We start from the raw sequence: 21,094 nt of genomic DNA, 5'->3' as shown, positions 1-21,094 counted from the left end.
AGTCCACAAGTGGCAAGATAGACAACAATACGCTCACGATAATCTTCTATCTCCATCTCACAATCGAATTCACTAAGCAAATAAAGCTGACCTCCTGATGCACTTCTGTCTGTGTTCACTTCATGGTGTTCATTTCGGTGATCCAATGGATCTATCATCATCATCATCATCGACAGCATGACATCAGTGTTCAACACCGATGCTTTACTGCCGTACAACCATGACTTATTTGAAAGCCTTATTGTAAAGAAAAGAATAAAGGTGGATGGGGGAGGGACTTAGTGCTAGCTTAACACAATCATTCCGAGGTGCCTACACCTCCAGACATTCACTCAGGCAATCTGGAAAGAAACTGGCAAGAAGAACGCCACTGACATCGAAGAACGTTTCCGTCAAACTCCAAAATGACATGCAGTAGTTAGATATCATGCACACGAGAAAAATCGTTCACAGTTGTCGCAACCTATATAAGTGAATCGACTAGCCTATAAAATGCATATTCCTCGATTACTGCTGCACACTCATTAGAAATGGTTGATAAACTGTGATTCGTTCGAATCTTGGTGTGTTATGGGGTCAGTCAGTTTTAGTCCGTTTATTAACTATAAACCCCGTGCTTTAGGTATATTGGTTGGTTTCGGTCATCAGAAGGTGGAACATCATGCGAGACACAGATGCATTACAAGCGATGGCAGATTCATTTACAGCGCGTCTCATAATAAACGCGAAAAATAATACCAATGTTAAAACTTTAACATTTATTAAACGTTTATTATTTTTTGCATAAACATATATGCATTATGGAGGTTTACTACAAATAAATTAAAATTACAAAATATACTGTGAAAAATCGGTCCTTTCTTCTATAACAAGTTGGAGGCGGTATGAGATGTGAGACACAGCATGTTTAACTTCTTCAAGCGTCACTCGTGCACACATTCTCTTCAATTCTTGATCTTGACTCCACCAAATTCTTCGGCATTCTGTAAAATGGGCGTTCTTTTATCACTCAGAGACTTTCTCCCTTTGCAGGAAAATTCAATATAGATCGAGTGGAGTCAAATTTCGCAACCAAGCCTGTAATGGTCGACACGGTGAAAGGATCTTTGATGAGACCTTGTTTGGTTTTGTAACCACGAAGTGCAGCGGTGACGCTTTCATTAAGGGAATAATAGAGTTTCACAATTTCAATGCGCGTACTGACATTCATTGTAAACACAAAAATGTTAACACTTGCACACAAAACCCTCTTTATGTAACTACCAAAGTTGAAGGAGTTCGTCATCCTTCTTCTTACTGCTACGTTTACTTACCGAATCAAATTTTGCGTCTATTATGAGACACCCTGTAGTTCAGGAAATAAACAGCTATAAAGACTAATGCTTGTTCACCGTTGACTGCTTGACTGAGCAATTCCTGCCAGTGTCATTAATCACTGGCGCGTTGATCCTCGAGGTCCCCATCCAGAGAGGCAGCAGCTGTCCTTCCGACCAAGTCTGGTGTTTATAAACTATGTTGCTAGGTCATACACCGTTCACCTCTCGGTCGAATTCACTCAGCGCGGTGCTGAGCAAAAGAACTCTGAGAGGCATACGGCCAGTGTAACTTATCAAAAGTGAATCATTCATCTGTCGAGGAAGAGTTCCTCATTCCTAAAGCCTCAGCATTCCGAATTAGATGTTCTCAAAAGGCCAGATTAATGCTTTGGAGACATTGATAGTCAAACACTGACAGCTTTCGTCTGTTCTCTGCGCGTTGAGGGAATGTTTCCAATCCATAAAACAGTATGGGTTGTACGGGTTGTATGGGTTGCACTGTTGCAGTGTAAATTGATTTATTAGCACAAACTAACGTCGCGTCGGCGCCATAACTGTTGGAGGTTGGCAAAAGCTCACCTGGCCTTCCCGATTTGTGAAGCGCACCGGAACTTATAGCACTGCCCAAGTGGGCGAATTTATTCACCACATCGATTGGCTCGTCTGCAAGCATGAGGACTGAGTTTGATCCCACCCAGTCTTGCAGCAGCACTTTACAGTGCGCTGGTGTGGGCTGTATATCAGGCTGTGCGGCAGAATTAATTAAATTACTAAATTAGCAATTGAATATTTAAGTTATTTAAAAAGATTTTCATGCTTGTAGAATCTGTACCAATGACAGAAATATCGTCCTCATAACCAACGTCTGTCAGCGAACGTCTTGGGTCTTTTCGATCTCCGAATTTTCAGGGACAGACGCGTGTTTTGAAGTCTTCCGTGACTGCTGCTGCTGACAAATCGTGAGAAGTGCAGCGTTTTTGAAGTTGTTTACTCGCTAGACATTCTGTGTGCCCACATGTGCAGAATTCCTCCCTTGAGACCATTGTTACTGTCAAGTTTTTGGCTTTCTTCCATTGGTCTGCTCGAGCATATATACGGCCAGTAGGATAAAACAATTGCCGGTTGAGTGGAGTCTCGACCTCTTGAAAACGTTTCAGAAATCACATGATGAACTAGGCAAAATTAGTTGATCCTGCCTTAACCCAGATTGTTAGACGGAAATAGCTAATACCAGACCCGGCAGAACTGACATTATTGATTATTTTGCTTTTTCAAATTCACGTGGCTGCAGGTGGTTTGACTGCCTTGGCGATAACTATTATCAGTATATATCATCTTTGTCCTGGTGCCCAGGTGACTAATACTCGATATTTTATTCCAACTTGTGGCTCACATTTCTAGATAATAGTGATTAAAAATACCGGATTTCACTTGAGGATCGCGCTTATCTCATAATCCCATAGCAGAGTAAAACTAATGTCTGAAATATTGTCACTCTTGTCGTATTCGTGATCATGCAAACCGAAAGACAGTAAAGTCGGAAATCGAGCAAATGAACCGAAGCTACACACTGGTGTCGTCAATGACTGATAGAGCTAATAACCGCGTATTAGTTTAAGCATATTTCACCCTTGTGACAAGAATTAGTCAGTAATTTGGAGAGGTTAATGAGGAGCGGGAGTGACAGTCACTATTAACTGCCATTTTAGCGACCACACGGGCGATAAATGCCCCAAGCAAGGAGTTGATGCTAATCTATACATCTATCATCAATTGAGCAAGTCCGGTTAACTTTCTTGTTCCTGTCTGTACCGCCCCGTGCAATAGATACAGATTAGCTGTTGTTATCGTGAGCACCTCAATTAAGGTCTCAGCTGCGGTTCATTTGAAGTTCCAGAGCTTTAAAATCTTGGTCGCATTTCAAATACTTTTCCAAAAGGAGCTCAGTCATTTTTCTTCTGGATTATCACAGGTACTCCAAGGAGTTCGACATTCTTGGTCTAACGTTGCAAACCACTACTCACACTACTGTTGTTCAGGTGTCATCTTAAACTTGCACGAAGTTTCTTCTTCCACCATGCAACCTCAGAGAGAAGAGGGTTATTTGGCCTGTATGTGTGCCTTTTATTCGGGGTCGATAGAAAGCTTCGTTATAGACTCGTCCAGGATTGACTCTATTTAGAACGGGACGCTCTCGGAGAGAGCAAGATTCGTCAACGGTGCGAAAAGTATGACGCACCAGGATGCACCTGAGTGTCAAGATTTTATGTTGCTGGAAGCATCTGATTTGTAAAGGCTTCTTCTATATAGGTTGCTATTCAAGTGGTTTGATCTGCTTCAGTCAGCATCACACAAATAAGATTCGTCCACATATAAACTAACGTGAAACTACTCCGTTTTCCTATATTGAACGACTGAATACAGGACGCCGAATTCCTCGTAACACAATGTCTGGAGAATGTCGATACTCAGGACATCGTCCACGAGAGCTGCATTGGAACCAGCGCCACTGCCTACTTGGTCGATAACAATGGTGTCCGATTTCGGTTACCAATGAAAGTTCTTACCAACTTGGCAAAAGAATCACAAGCACTCAAGCAAGCTCTGGCCAATCTTGATGAGATGTTGACAAAGCGCACTGCTTTGCTAGAAATGGGCTATCAGTGTTTCCATCAACTATCTGACTTTGTTGAATTACGGGAATGGCTTCAGGAGACAGAGAATACGGTACTACTACAGTCTCGAGCAAGTAGAGATACAGAAACAGCCAAAGTGGAGTTGAAAAAGCATGAAAATATTGAGTTACGCGTCAACGATTTGTTGGCCCGTAGCGTAAGAGATTTCAGTAAGTCGAAAGCTCATAAGTTTTTCATTCTATTCCTCAGGCTCACTTACGTGAACGTGTCATTCTTACACAGCACGCATTCAATGGTTAAATTTGTATACAAGCTAATGACAGACGGGAAACTGTGTCCGGATATACTGACAATACTAGCATTAGATTCATGTGACGTAAAAATATCCATGTCAGTACTGATCAGGAAACAAATATAGCTTCAGGGAAGATATCGAAGGTGAATCAGTTGAGCAGCATGGTCAGCAAAACAATGATTTCTCTACTTCACAACAGTCACGGTAAAAGAAGGCATCCCTCCATCAAACGCTTTGGGACGTGGCGCAAGATGTTAAGCATCTGTCACGCTTCCGTAAAACACCATTACGGACGGAAACTGGCGTTTTTTTGTAGTAGTGAGAAGGGCTTTGTTGTTGCATTGTCCCATCAATTTCGTCCTTTAATCGCAGCGTCCGATGCTTCACTCATTCTCTGCAATCAAATGAATAGTTGATCTTAATCCCGTCTGTCTAATGTCTATTTATATTTTATTCCATTTTTTTACCGTCTACATTATTAAAATCCTCACCTCAATATTTATTGTTATCATCACAATTTTTTAAAAATCACTGAGGATTTGGCGAGTTTCGCGGAAAAGTCTCCAAATCAGTCAGACAGACGTAGTCCAAATGAAAATTTTCAAGAATCGAAAACGCAAAAAAGGCATTCTGATATTGCAGAGAAGGCCGCATACCATCTCCCTGGGAATGGTTCCTCACAGTCTGTCTGGATGGCTCACGCTTCAGATGAAAAAATTGGTCCCTAAAAGAATTTATTTTTTTTGTGTTCAAAGCAATAGTACTACATAATTCGAACAACCATACCACCTTCTGCTTCCCATGATTCATTTTAGACATACAAACAGCAAAATTAATCAGCCAGACAAAAGATGAAATTCATGCACTGACCAACCAACTCACAAGTCTGAAAGCTGAATCGTCGCCCTCTGTGGAAAGTCAGCGAGTTGAATCCGAGGCTCGCCAACAAAAACGTCAGTTTCGTGCCAGAATAAAACATTTGAGCAAGCGATCAGAAGCGTTGCAGGCTATTCAAGCCACGGTGGACAGACAATATGCGGGCTTAAGGGATGTTTGTGTCGAGAAACGTCAGCGCTTGGAAGAAATTTTGGCGTTGAATGCGTTGTATGACGAAGTCGCTGACTTGGAGGTAGGTTTTGCCTGAATTGGATCTCACCCCATTGCTTAGCCTAACATGCTTTGTGCCGGGCATAATTCAATGGATGAGCACACTCTATTTACCAAGAATGTTTACAGCGAAATGTAAATTCACAACGAGACTTTGTTTGAATGAACTTCTTGTCGGCCAAAATAACACTCCGTTTGTATGTCCCAAAACTGAGGACAAAGTTTCTCATACAAAATCCCCATGAAACGAACGTATCGCTATGTCACTAGGTCAACAACTTCCAGTTTGTCTGTTTCGATTAGGTCTGTCCAGTTGTCTAATCCAAAGTGACAAGTCAACGCCGATAAGAAATAAAAAGTTAAAAGATGGAATTAATAGGACTCCTTTGCATGTTATCACCATCGCTAGGGCAGCCGTGGCCCACTGGCAAAATCTCATCTCAATTTGCACTTAAGCGGAGGGCACTATGGTATCCTGCAGAATAACTCAACCAACACTGACCCACCTTTCACCCACAGGAAACCTATATTAAACTGTCTCTCTCTCCGTTATGGGATGATTGCAGGTTGAAAAGTAGCCTGTTTATGACCAAACCAGCCGAATGCAACTTGCAACTAAATGTGCCCTCACGACTTTACATGTCTCACTCGTGTGACATCCCTAGTTACGCACATCAGAAATGTCTTGATTTTATTTCTTGCTGCCTTTGTAAATTCCACACTTTGTCGGCACTGTAACCACTGCCATGGATGCTCTGGTTTTGGCGGCTAAAGTCGAGGAAGTCACCGATCGGTCTGTCAACGTTGGTCACACCGCTGTACGCCTGCGCATAGTTCGAGAGAGAGAGAGACAGACGACTTACGCTGAGCTGAAAGCAGTGCTTCGCAAAGGCACACATAGACCCAGCGGAATAAGATATGTAAGATGACAGTCTGTCTCATGCCATAAATTGAATAGAACAGCATAGCGTAAAAGATGGCACCGGCTACTCGTTTGTCACAGAGCTGTGGGCGTCGTCCATTAAGTTCTTTAAGTTACAACGTAATAATGCATCCCTCACCCAGTAGGCCGTCATGCGAATTTTACTGCAAGTCACCCAATAACACACCGGTGAGGTAGCAGCATTCTCCTGACCACACGATTGTCGATGTTATCTTTGGGATAACAGTGTCGTGAAGACGCCCATTAGAAAATGAAACAGACCGACTTCAGTCCCAGCTGATTAATTTTCACAGGCAGACTGATGAGAGTGCTGGTAACCCACAAGATCCATCTCACCAAGGCATATAGGTCTGTCTTTTGTGCAAATTTACATGATTGAGTGTGGTTTTACCTTGCATCAGATCAACATAGCTTAGGGGGGGGGGTGAAGGCACGAAACTATTAACCGGAATGTCTGCGCTTCGAAACATACACTGCCTTTTCCCTTGTAGGTCAATATGACATCTCAGCTTTCGTGTTTCCTTCGGGTTGTGTGACAGCTATGCGTGGAAGTGATCCAACAGCTGAACGATTATTGATTATTTCATTTTTTATGGCCAGTATTTGGTGGACGCTGTTGATTTATGTGCCCGAACGTGGCTGGGTGCCAACAGATGGTGGCCCACCTGATACATCGGATTGCATTCATAGTAAGACAATCACATCAGTCTTACCTTGTTCGTTCAANACAGATGGTGGCCCACCTGATACATCGGATTGCATTCATAGTAAGACAATCACATCAGTCTTAACTTGTTCAAAATAACCGCTCTTTGTATTTCGAAACCGCTTGTGAAATAACGCATGCAGATGGATACCGTCCCTCTATCATTGAATTGCCAGTACATCAAACGTTCACCCGTATCTGTTCCTTTTTCACCTTATTGTCGCTCAGGCTGTGATGATTCTACACCCCCAAAGGATAGGTTTCACTTGAGAGTGAACAGACCACTTGAGTTAGATTGTCAGCAGGGAAAAATCGGGTATTTTGCCTCAGAGGAATTGTAGTTATCGTGAAGCAAAAGCAAGCCAGACAGAAAATCAATGTTGCAGCCAGCTGAACTGAACTCATCCTCAGGAAGCAAAAATAATACATATTTATCCTTACTTTACTTCCCACGATGCCTAGAAGAGTGTTCTGCAAAGTGAGCAGAATGATGTGAATTTATGGTGATGTGCTACAACCCCAAATAAACATCATCTGAATATACCACGTAAGGATAACATCGCTAAAAACATTCTGTTTGATAACCATTTCAGCTACCACGTCATTACTTTTCTAGTAACCGGACTCATCCACCGGTTTCGTTGCTTCTTAAATGTGCGTGCATCATCCCGGTTACAGGCCTGGCTCAATCAAAAGGTTAGCATCGCAGCTGCCTCGATTACCGGACGTGACCTGCCAGAATGCCTCACGATGTTGGCAAAATTTGTTAAATTTACGAACGAAGTGCTTGGTGAATCGCTGAAAAATATGACCACAGAAAGTTTCGGGATCGATCTGACCTGCTTCCCTCAGCTGCAGTTGGCGGTTGCACCCCTATGGGACAAACCTGGAACCGTGACGAGCATTGCTCGGGTAGATCGTGTTGTGCGGATGTGTCGCCGACTGATTCAAATGCGACACTCAGACGCTCCACTTATCGCTTTCTGGCAGGATCGTCTAACAGAGACACTGTGGGATTTAAATGAATTGACGGTGACACGTCTTCAGCAGCTGGTTGCAGCGGCTCAGCGGTTTGCCTATTTGATGCGATGTAATGTGAGTTTGTGTGGTCATATTGTTTTGTATCAATCGAGTACAATGCATCTCTTCCCGGTAGACCTATTTGCTCTTCAGACAATATCAATATCACAGGTTGTTACTCTCAAGTTTGTGAGATTTAAATAGATAGTTCATCTTCCTGGGAAACAACTTCAAATCTGAGTAACCCATGAACTCTGAATTCACCTCTTGGTCTGTTCCAAATGCTGTAACAAACAAGCTTTATTTCTGTAACAAAGACGAGCTCCTTTTAAAGTTCACTGGCCAGAAGTGCGTTGGGAGTGTGCGCTCTGAAAAGCTCTTGTTGTCACACCCCGTTTCGTCACCGATAGTGCTACAGTTATCGACCGCTGCATAATAAACCGGTGTGTCTCGATCTGCACTTTTAGTCCAACTTTTCATATCGCATTCTCGTTTGACGCTTTCTAACATCGAGTTGTTGAGGAAATCACATAAGTTTGAACTCAAGCTACCCAGGGTGTTACATCTGTGCACTACCCGTTTTTTCCGATTTGATCATATGGAGTCGAGTCGCCTTTTCTAAGGTCGAATGATCCTCATCTACCTAATGTCTAGGGGTTTCAAAATGTATCTCCAGGGCGATCAAGGTTTCCCCCGAAACAAACACGTGTTACTTACTCGTCAGGTCTTTATTTCACTCTACCCATCTATAAGAATTAAGCCGCTTCCGGATAAGTTCTTTCTGGGTACTTTTCAGGAAACTGATAAACGGGTCTGCGAGAAAGAGCACCAGCTTCCAGAATCAATGGGTCGGGAGCTTGAAGCCCTATGCCAACAGCTTTCTCGACACGCTGCTTTTGAACAAGATATGCAAATATTGCAAATCGAAGTGAGTCACTCTCTCGTTACGTATATGCCACTTTGTTTTGTTCATTTGCACAAACTATTTCGGAGAGTGGTGTCCGCGAAGCTTCCAAAATTCAAACCGTATTCACAATCATCGTCCAAACTTCTTGAAGTATAAGCAAATACTATTATTTACCCTGTGGGAGGATACCATTTCGTGTGAATCCCACTGCGTTTTGTGATTGAAGGAATCAGGTAAGCCGTGGATAGGACAACCTTATTCTCTATCACCTGGCAATGTTTGGGTATCGGCGGTTCCAACAAGTTCAACGTACGTTTTATGATCTGGAGTGCAGGACAAGAATATCCAGTTCTCTTTCGTCGCTAAAAATAAATAGAGGAAACTGGTCATTGCCTCAGTCTCGTTTTTCGCTTGATTGGACAGATTGTTATGCGTAGTTTCCTTTACCCTCCGTACACTAGCAGGACATCAAACAGGGAATATGTCAGCACTTACCATATTTCTCTATGCCCTGTTTGTTTGCAGGTGGACTGGGTGAAACAAACAGCTGACCGATTACTTCCTCTGTACGCCGGAAAATGGACCGGGCGACTGACGAACCCACGCGATAAATTATCTATTCGGTTCGAGGAACTGAAATGGCGTACGCGTGTCAGGCGTCGGCGATTGGAAGAGTCCATCACATTCCACAAATGGCTTGCCGGCGTCACAGCACTGCTACGCTGGACTGATAAATGTGAGAAACAACTGGACGAGGTGGTGAATGTGACACGCGAACAAACAGCATTGTTATTTTCAACGAATCAACAAATGTGAGCGTTGAATGAATGGTTCTCTGAATTTATCTATCATATAACCCCTAGTTGTTTACAAAAAGCCTCAAGAGTTTTTGTGAATAAGAGGCATAGGGATTTTTAGGTTGCAAAGTGTTTAGCAGTGCGCAAGTTAATCACACTACTGATGAGCCACTCGTGGCCGAACTGTCAATTGTTCAAACTGCATGCCAGGCGGTCGGGGTTTCTAAACTCCCCATAGGGTGAGATACACACTGCTGGTGACTCCTGATAAGGATTAAACAGCTTTGCACTGCGTCTCTGCTTTTCAACGTAGATTAGCTTCACTTACAGGACATTGGGATTCTAACATTGTAGTTGGCTCGTTTTGGGCTTTCTCCCGTCACGATCCCCCTTGAGATGTGTTGATATTTGTAACAATAAGGGTACAAGGTTCAAGACAGTTTGGAAGTTTCATAACTACTCGCAATTAAGAGCCGGTCTGAGAAAGTGACCTAATTCGTTAAATTCATCAAGGACTGACCCTAGGTGTAATAAGGGTGTAGTTAAGATTTTTTATCTTTCTTTGTATACCATTAGTAACCAGCCTGTTCATTGGTTCATTTCATTTCAGGGCCATCGAATCCGTAAAAGTACAAATTCAGTTCACATTGCAATGCAGGGATGAGATCAACGCTAGAAAAGAAAAACTGGAGGCCTGTCTGGAAAGTGGTCAAGCCCTTTACAATACATTTCATCTGGTAATCGAACAAGCTCGTGAAGTAGTCAAACCTATGGTGGACGCGGATTCTGCCACACCTGAGCCGGTCGGTGAGACCTACGTCACAGATTTCGGTGATAAAACACTCGGAACAATAAGAGAAGAAGACAGTCTTGAACTGCAACATACTAAGAGTCTCTCTACTGAGAATCAGAATGCCGGACCTTCCTTGGGAGCCGATACTTTGACGACAACTGACCCAGATGATTTATCAGCTTCTGATGAGACACATCGTCAACCAAGTGGGGCTTTGCAAGATGAATCAAGTGTACAGTCTGTGCGATCAACAGTGGAGCCTAAAACTAGTGATGACGACCTAGGGGAAATAAAGTTTGAACCCAAAGGAATGCAAACGTGGGCACAGACACGAAAGTCTCACTGTGAAGAAGCAGAGCAAATCAAACCAGCCCAAGATATCTGTGATCGGATCCAATCTAGCATGCAAGAACTAGCGACCAGCTGGTACAATGTGCGGAGACGATGGTTTGAAGTGAGCGAATTTCTTCATTTACAACTTAGTGCGGTGCTGTTCATGCGGTAAGTTTGCGGTGAAATTTGCTTTCCAGAATCGTTTTGCTTACTCATGAGTAGTTCGCGAATAACAAATATTACGGCAAACCGTAGAGTTCTGCTTTTCTCTGTCGTTTAGCGAGGCCCATGCGGCGGATCACTGGTTAGAGTTGCACGAACGGGACGTATGGATGACGGATCTTGGAGATTCAATCAAATCTACTTTAATGTTGATACGACGCCAAGATGCCTTGGAACATAATCTAGCCCTACAAACGGACCGTTTCGAGCGGTTAAAACAGCCCACGCGGGTGAGACATTTTGACTAACTTATATTTCATAGCTGACCACTGTAGGCGAACAGTGGTTATTTACTTAGGTTTACACGACGTTATTGCTCGTTGATTTGTGGTCTTCTGACCATCACGCTGAACTTTCTCGTGCAGCTCGAACTTGTTCGCCTGTACGGTCATCCTCTTGAGAACGAAGGTGTAAGATCAGAAACTACACCGGTTGGTCACGCAAGTATGGAAGTCACAGATCAGTGGAAGATGACTGAGGAACTTTATTTTCGTGAACTTTGGCAACGGTATCAACTAGCTGACCCAACACAGAAAGAAAGTGACGGATCAGGTTCGAGTGGGTCGGGTTCGGAGATAATGACGGATACGGCAAACACCGTACCCAACGGACGTGGTGAACATATTTCCATGGGTAAGTGGTCTGCCTATCTTAATGACACACAACTGAATGCGATTTCGACCGCCACTTGCTCCATATCGCCTTCAGCACATACTTCTAGTTCTTGAGAATGCACGTGGTTCCAGAGCTTGGTTTTACGATCACGTTTTTCACTTCCCAACAGCGTCTTAAATATGTTCTCTGATAAGCAGTTCTAGTGTCTTTACGGAGTAAACACGTTCCAAACCCTTTGGATTAAAATGGGATGCCAAAAATAGACAAACCGATGTGTCGTTCTCGAGGCTTTGGCCCCTGTAGGTGGCCTTTTCCAGAAGTTAGCATGATGGGACGAGTGTACGAATAAATAGCCTGGCTATCACGTTGTTCTGCTTCAGTCAATGATGCTTTAAAATGACAAATGCGGTACCCCTGAGTACGACTAGCATTTTCTGTGCACCCATAATGAACAACAGTCTATTTGACTCTTAGGAAGGCTGCTCTCTTGGTCTACTGTGACAAGCGTCTGGGCTCGTGACCGATATAATTTGTAAGGCAGGCGCAAAGAAACGCTGAGGACAGACAGCTCACGCTTTAGATTCGTGATGGACGGCATTGAGATTTCTGAATGACTGTTTTTTTCCTATCTGTATACAACTTGACTTGCTGACCCATAGTGACCCGGCATTTATGTATTCTATTCCTCTGTGTATTTGTTCATTAATTCGCAGCTGTGAAAGTCAATTGGAACTTTCTTAAATTGTGCTCCATATTCTCAATGGACTATGAAGGAATGTGGAAAGCAGAATCTGATGTTGATGATTGTCTGGAGGGGTGCCGATACAAGCAATGGAGGAACTGCGGTGAAATTAGACTGACAGCAAACTTTAGCGAACGGATTCTTGGCTGAATGATCTGATTATGATCTCACTACGGAAGTTCTTCAGGGCCATAAATAACCAGGCACTAAGCGTTAATTAAATAAAACCTATAAATTCGAAGCAGTGTGATGTCCTTTGCATTCAAGACGAACAAACATAAGGGGAGTCTCTGCGCTGAATGGTATACACGTGAAGCAAAGAATTAGGTCATCAGGTGACCGTGTTTTATGAATCGTGAATGTAAGAGTGTGTAGCGTTTCACTCCATTTTCCCTATTGTTTGCTTACTTGCGACCTGGCATTTTATTGTCAAATACACATAGTGGTTTCAAGACCTTCACGAACGCCCTTTCGTGTCTACTCCTACACTGACAGACACAGTCTGGTAACCCGCCCAGTTAGACTGTCAACAAGTTTGAACTCCGGAATTAACGAATCGTAGCTTGGTAACACTTATACGATCATTCGGGCGTGGACGGAGTGGCAACCCCGTCTTTTGAAAAGTCAGATGATGAGGAACAGCCTGTTCCGACCAGATGCCCGATATATATATCTATATATATATATATATATAATCTTNTATACTTATCTGCCTTGTGTGGGGGGTGGGGAAAATCATGAGAAACGAGTGGTCTGTATAACATCTCTCACGCTTTACTTATTGAAAGCAATTCACTACCTACTTTGCTCAGACTGGACCTACATACGGTCGGTCCGATGACGTTTATTAAAGAGTCCACTGCTAACTACCGCACCACACAGACACCATACATCTACAGATTCAGATAATTTCTCAGCTCAACTAAATTGCACGAAATTGGCACTTTGGTTTCAAATGAAATATCAGGTTGACGGAAACTGAGGGACTGTGCCTACCTAATGAACCCTAAGAAGGGCGAAACCGGCCGTGGGTAGTCGAAACGTTTTCAGCAACCTTAGAAGTAGTGCGTTACTTTTAAAAACACGGATGTTTTCTACGGATTCAGAATAACACTTCCTCACCTCATAAGAGAAACTCTTCAAAAATCGAAAACTTGCGAGAAATTAGGTATAGTTACACGAAAAGTCTGCCCCACTGAGGCTCCAAAATGCACCATATTTCGATTCCGCCTATTCGTCTGTATTTCCAGAAACATTTGGAGACAATCTGGCTCGAAAGCATGAGTTGCAGTCACATGCCGTACGAGCACGTGACCGGAAGTGGTATGACCTGTACGTTGTTGTGGAGGCGAACGTCCGGCAGCTTCTGGTCTATCGGCAAAAATCGTCTTTCAATCCGAATGAGTGAGTTCTTTTCGCTTAGCTTTGGTTCCGTTGATAGTTGTCCATAGTACCTTTCGAGACAGAGAGGAAGTACGACTGGACTACGCACTAGAAAATACTTTCAAATAAGTGAGCGGACCAAGTAACACTAAACTATATCGGATTTTCCGGCATATGGTTTCTATGTCAGAGCTTAAAGGTTATCCGCATCTCTGTCAACCCCATGCTTGAAAGCCCCAGTGAGTAGTCAGTTTAAATACTTCTGAAGTGTGCTTTTTCCGCTTTAGTTGGTGCGATTTTGCAACTGTGAACATGAATTACTCCTAATTAAAAGTCCATAGGATGCCTGAGATGTGGATGAACACTGCAAGTGAGCTCATACTACAATTCTGGCATATTTTATGCTCACGACAAGCTTGATGTACCCTATCCGATCTGTGGCTAATTTAAACAGACCAAGGATAACTGCAGTGTTGAGACCTGCCACCAGCAATAACACAGCCCCTTTCCATAGGATTCTATGTTCACCTGCATTTATTTAATCCCTTCAATATGGAACATGTCGTTGCCTAATAGCGGCGCTTGCAAGGTGACACTATCCCTAGGTTTTTCTCCTCAAAGTGCGGAAACAACCATTGCTTTCTGTCTTTCTGCGAAAGGTAAGAATTCTTTTTTGTTATTGTCCACAAGCTCTGATTCAGTCCGGTTCGAATGGACTGTTCCTTCCTTAGTTAGAAATAACAGCCAGTCCGTGTGTATGAACGATTCCCACCCAAATAGTGTTGTTAGAAGGACAGTAATTTACCTGTTTGCCTACCCTCTTTTCATCAGTCGAACAGTTATATGGTCTCTAAGGCTACCCAACATTTCCTTTTCCTCGTTACTCTGAGCTATTAAGTGAGGTATCGACGGGTGTCACCTGAACGAATAAGATGCACTTTCTTCACCCTTCGAAAGGTAAGCGATACAGTACAGCAAAACACGGCAGCTGGTTCAGTCCACCAGTATATGAGAAGTTCAGTGACATATTATATATATATATATATATATATATATATATATATATATATATATATATATATATATATATATATATAGCTGCATCGGCCTCAAGCTGCCATCTTCTCAAAGTGGTCGGGTTTCGTGCTATGACGATCTAGAGGGATATCCTTTCTAAGTACCACTCGACAACTCAAGCCTGGAACTTGAAACATCAAAACTGCACTGAAATAGCGATTCGGCGGAGCACATTGTTACCAGGGCACTCTTCAAGAGGTCCTCAGATAAAGCTTAGATAAAGCATTCAAAACCTAATGTGCACAAATTCTGCAGGACATCTGGACCGGCCAAAAATTGTCTGAAAGATTCAATCCACATGGCTCGATTGCAAGTATGAAATGGAATGTGATCAAGTGAATCCAATTTCGTATGGGTGACCCTCTGATTTTCAAGACTGGAAGACCTCTGGAAAGTAGGGATACTGTTCAGAGTTGGTAGACGAGAATTTCAATATCGATTTCTCCATTTCATCAGTCCAATAGAGAAGACGTAAGGTAGCTCACGAAACTACAAGGATGCCACAATAGTGTCCTTATTCAGAGGGAAGGAATGCGGACAGAATGGAAATAACTAACGCGGAACCGCCGCTGGAGAAATGCTAGCCAGTAGTCTGTTGAACCTCATGAATCCAGACATTTTGGATGAAGTCATCCTGAAAAAACGGTGGAGTTCGGATGAAATGTAGTACCATTGACTCAATTTTTAGCCAGACAAATACTAGAAAAATATCGCGAACCCAAATATCCGCCATGTGTCCCATTTGTTGGTCAAACAAATACTTTCTATTTGGTAGAAAGAAGCATTGCGGATCGTTCTTCGGAAGATGGATTGTCTAAATATTTTTTTTTTCAAGTCTGGTCTTCCTGGATAAGCGCTGGTGAAACTACGCCTATGGGTTTCAAGACTGATACAGCGTCATCAAAGACAGCACAACCTCAGTGTTCAACACTAGTGTTCCAATGCCGTACAATCATAATAAGTGTGAAATGGCGAACGACCATTTCAGCTAGGCAGTTGCAAAGACGAAAACAACTTGACCTGATGTGGGCCAAGGTCGTAGGCATGGCACGTGATGCGCTTGGTAGCATCGTAAACAAAATGGATGGGAAGTTGTAAATGAGCGCTTGCTGGTCAAACTAAAAGAAGTGGTGGAAAAAATTAAGCGAATTGGTGCTGCTATAAACGTAAAGCGACTGAGAGCTAACATCAATATATCGTTGTTTAATGCGGTGCCAAAACTCGTTGTAATGTCATCTTCTTCAGGTGTTCGACAATCGTTGTCTCAGAACCATAGCTCGTACGGGTTGGCGTCGGCACATTCATAACGAGGCGATTCGAAAGCGACTTTTCGGTTGTGCAACGGGTACTTACATTGAAGAATGTGTCCAGCATCAGAAGCTGCGTTGGTTGGGACATGTGCTGCACATACCGAAGAGAGTGCTGTTTCCCGTGCCCAACTCAGAGTCGTGTAAGCGGAGGTGGCCAAACCTTGATTTGGCAGAGGAGTATGAAGGAGATCACAAAACGCTTGAGTGCTGTCAGTGCTACTCGTCTTCCAGGATGGGGACCGCGTGATCCTCACTATGCCTGGTTGGAGACACTACAAGATATGGCTGCCAACCGATGTCAGTGGCATTCTTGTTGTCAGGTTCTATCCAGATTGCCTGAGTGAGTGTCTGGAGGTGTAGACACCTCGGAATGATTGGATGACTGTTAAGCCAGTACTAAGTCCCCTCTCCATCTACCTTTAATCTCTTCTTTACAATAAGGCTTTCAAATAAATCATGGTTGTACGGCGGTGGATCTTCGGTGTTGAACACTGATTTCATGCTGTCGCTGATGATGCTGGGCCGCTATATATGTGTGTCCACACTAAATTGGTCGTATCCCGTCTGGTTTGAGAAATTAGAAATATTCAGGCACTCATTCTCTCAAGACACTTATATCTTTACGTCGGTGAGTACTGAGGTTCCCGTAGGTTTGACTTTCCCGAATATCAAAACGAAGAATCGGGTTCGGAAGTCTACGGTGATGTTTAAACAAGGGTGAGTAAAATTATACAACAAACACCAGTTGTCCACGTTTGTGGCGTCAACGAGCGCACAATGCTATCACTGATTAGCACAACACAGCATCAAGGTCCGCACACAGACATCGGCGGCCAGAATGTTGGCTCGGCAGTGTAGGCTGAGGTCTATAATCGATTGCTTTGTCAGCATTATTTTGGAATTTGTCGCTGCCCTTTTATTTGGTTTTGAGTAAATCAAATATTCTCACCACACTTTTTGATGTGTAGACCCTGTCTCCGCACTTTCCATGGTGAGCCTGGTATCCCGCTTGGTCCCCAACTGCTGCACACTACTCTGGCACAAGACTACACCAAGCGGGCATACGTGTTTCGCGTTCAGGTAACGAACACCGGGGCCCAGTATTTGTTTCAAGTAAGTGTCATATCACTGGAGTGAACAGTGAATTCACCAAATCTTAGTGTTGGTGTGATCTTCAGTGTCCAAGCCTGGCTTGACTTCTGCATAGGAGGATGTGAAATTCGCGGCCAACGGACGATTGCTTTCTAATCAGCTTGTTTCCCTGGCTGATTAGCAGAGAGGAAAATTGTTGGGCCCTGACATGACAGCTACTGAATCTAAACTAATCATTTCAACAAGCTGAGCCTCGGACGATGATTAGGGACATTCTAGTGCGGCGCTTTGGTGTCCTTGAATTTTTGGGTCGAGAGAAATGGGTAACCTAGTATTGAACCTGCCTGGTGTATTAGTGAAAACCTGAACGCGACCGTAAGGTACGTGCGAAATTATAGCACTGTTGTGAAAGAATATAACAGAACGGAAATTTCGATACACAGCAGTTGTCAGTAGACCTGGCTGCTTGTCAGTAGGTTGAGTTGGTGAATGGATCGAATGTCTTGATTTCTGTGAAACATCAGTGGGTGTGAAATGTGGCGATCTCGATCAAATTCACAGGAATAACGCCCCCCTAGTCAAGGGTTCGTGTAGCTACGGTCAGAAGGGCAGGAGCATTTAACTTCACCATACTTCAAGACATAAAATGATATGGTCGTCATTCTAGATAAGCCTAATTCTGTGTGTGTAAAAGTTGCGTCAAAGCGACCTCATACACATTGTCACCATCACTGATAACAACACCAGGTGCGAAGACTAGTGCATTACCAGATCCAATTGGAAGGAAACTTGCATTCATTTTCGAGTGTTGAGAATACCTGGTCTGTCGAGTCACTGTGCCTTACCGCTGATTTGTTTTCTTCATCCGTGCAGGCTCCGACACCTGAAATATTGAAGAAGTGGGTAGACTACCTCAGTCAAGCTGCAGCACACGCCAGTCCTCTTGATATTCCAAGAATAATTACATTATCAAGACCCTCAGAAGAGATTTCCATACCCGGGGGACCACTATCAGAAACGGTTTACGAGAGAGGTGAAGATGCTATATTGAACGAAACTACAGATCCTTCATCATCCAATAGATTCCCGCTGAGGTCGATTACACCCAGAAGACTTCTCCGCTGGATAAGGCAACGTTCACGGGCGGACTCAAGCGAACTCGTTCGCAGCCGTACGACCCAGGCAATCCATACAGAGTTCACTTCAACCTCTTCTAGACCCAGCGTTCCCGTAGAGGTTGGATCAGGAGAGCATCAGGTTCTTTCGAATTCACAAACATTACCACTGCATTTCCGAACGTCAGGTGACCTGAGCTGCAGAATCCAAAGGAGTAGAAACTGGAAAATGTCGAGGTGGGACAATGTGGAAGACGAGAACACATCATCCTCCGAATATGAAGAGTTGTAATAACATACTGAAGTGCCAAATGAAACATTCATTTTTTTCAATCCGTTCACAATATGAATCGGCTAAGTAACGCCCTGAACACATAATAGGATAGAAGATTGGGAATTAAATAATGGCTTTTCAACCAGTTCCAATAAATTTAATGTGAACTCAACTCTCGACTCTTACTCATTTTACTGGAGATCGCCCTTAGATTTGAAGATAAACAGCTACGACTATCTAGGGGATCCTTTCGCTCAAAGTTAAAACTTCCGGGGCATTCGAAAATTACCAATGAAACAGGTGTCCCATTACATCAGATCCTCATCTCTGACGGGAACACAACATACTGGTGCTTACCTGCCATTTGAACACGAGGGAAAAAACCTCAGTAAGGTATGCAAAGAACAGGGAAGGATGGAAACTTGGTGCAAAGAAGCCCTACGTAATTGAGGATAACCATAAAAAATAAGATGCCTACGAACTTCATGTCGGATCAAGAGAGCGTCCTTTTTTAACCTCACCTGATTGAGGTTCAGCGCGCAACGACAGGCGAACTTTAGCTAGACAGCCCGGATAGGAAGTGATAGCGTGCACGCCACTGGGATAGGCTGCCGTGTCCTGTAGAGTTTCCAATGGCTTGAAAGCAACATAATTTGAACTCTAGCCAAGAAAATTCGCAAAAATTCAGCGGCGCTCAGTTTGACAGTAGACTTTTTCATTTCGCGTTGCCATACCGTTGTCTGTTCCTTGCCAACCTTTGGCCAACAATCGTTGGGAACAGAAGGCGGCAGCAGCAGCAACAAAACAACGCTTTGTTCGGTGGACGGCGACCGGACATACGTAACATATGCACAAGTCACTTGAACAAAGTAAGCTTAATCTGCTGCTCTAACGACTCAGGTTCACTACCAAGTGCCCGCTTAAGCGACACTTCGTTGCAGCCATACTACGGCGATCAGACCTTTGGAGGCGTCAGATCCTCGAATCGGAGGGGCCAAAACTTACGACTACAGAATGAAGCCACCCTTACAGTTGCCTTGTCTACGTCGTTCTTAGGCTTCAGGAAACTCCGCACCGACGTCATAAATGACGCGAGTTGGCGAATGCTGCTCGCATCTCGATTATCCGCTCATTAACTCGCTGTTATAAGGACACAAATATGCAACTATGCAACAACAACACAGAAACCAGAAAGCGAGACAACCCATCGCGCTGTCAAACTTGACTGGGCTTCCCCTAGGTTCATGATGCATTATTTCAAGTGTGGCACAAACCTACACGCAACTACTGTCATATAATCGACTAGCCACTTGTGCCCACTAGATCCACATCATACCATAGAGTTCGAGTGATGCACATGTCCCCGTGATCACCCCTAGTATCGTCCACTCACGCGTTTCGAGGAGTGTATAGCATACTCATTCAGCATATCAGTTCTTCCCGACGGTGTATGGGAATCGTACACCAGGATGAGAGAGTCGCACAAAGCTGCAGATCATTAAATGTCCGACAGCTGTTCCTCCTAATTAAAATGTGTCTGCCACCCTTCACATTCCAGCACCGAAATACCTAGTGCATTTACGTGTGGTTTTCTGGTGTAGCTTATCTGTTTAACTGAGCGACAGTTCGAGGTCGACAAAATCTTAGTTAAGGAGTGTACAGTGAGATGCCTCAACTTACCGCATAGTGTTTCGCTTAAAATGAAAGTATGTATCAAATGTTTCGGTAGTCAGAATAATGTGAGGAATTAGTTATAGCCTTGATACTGTGCATGAAATTCCTGACATCCCACCTGCGTGAATAGGTGGACGCGGAAGCGTATGTCCTATTATCCTGAAAAGCGTTATTCAGAAGAATCGCCACGACAGAGGAACTCACAAACGTCATCCACATAATGATATAAGTTTACTTCTAGGATTCCAAAAACTGCCAACGGATCTGAACATTGTCATAACTTGTATTCGACCAGACAAATTGATTGATATCGCCACGAAAGCAATAAGCCATAAGTGTAAGAAATAATTTCATATCTCACAGATGACGTCAAATAATAAGTATACTGGGTTCAAAACATCACGGCAGTCACCTGAATTAACGTTACACATGTCAAACACGAGAGGCGAAGGCTGACCACCGAACACCAGTGTGAATCGAGGACATAACTCAAGCTGTTACTTAAATTTGCCATGTGGAATAAACATAGCAATGGTAGTTCATGCTATCCAGGTATACGCAGCTGGCTCAAATGTTCGACTCTTCTTGGCTTGTGATGCCCGATTGACAAGTGAAATGCAAACAAACTAAACCACAGGAACAAGCTGGATCACAACACCGGCATCAGGAAGGGCAAAAGCGATAGACTACTCAGGTTAAACAACGAAACCACCACGGGCAATAATCCGCATTAAGTC

The 21,094-nt window shown here is 43.5% G+C and overlaps 1 protein-coding gene across 1 annotated transcript; it reads left to right on the top strand.

Moving 5' to 3' along the window:
* Positions 1-265: 265 nt before the first annotated feature.
* Positions 266-21,093, top strand: T265_02246 (hypothetical protein; the record flags this gene model as incomplete). Its single annotated transcript, XM_009166450.1, has 13 exons — positions 266-414; positions 1,033-1,129; positions 3,741-4,161; positions 5,063-5,376; positions 7,682-8,098; positions 8,820-8,951; positions 9,456-9,742; positions 10,338-11,021; positions 11,134-11,305; positions 11,441-11,708; positions 13,683-13,836; positions 17,171-17,315; positions 18,168-21,093. The coding sequence occupies 13 exons, from the start codon at positions 266-268 to the stop codon at positions 18,699-18,701; spliced, it is 3,774 nt and encodes a 1,257-aa protein (XP_009164714.1).
* Position 21,094: the final 1 nt, after the last annotated feature.

The sequence above is a fragment of the Opisthorchis viverrini genome (assembly GCF_000715545.1).
Source record: "Opisthorchis viverrini unplaced genomic scaffold opera_v5_26, whole genome shotgun sequence".
NCBI lineage: Eukaryota > Metazoa > Platyhelminthes > Trematoda > Opisthorchiida > Opisthorchiidae > Opisthorchis > Opisthorchis viverrini.
Note: the sequence above shows the minus strand (reverse complement) of the source record. Positions and strands in the feature narration are given on the sequence as shown.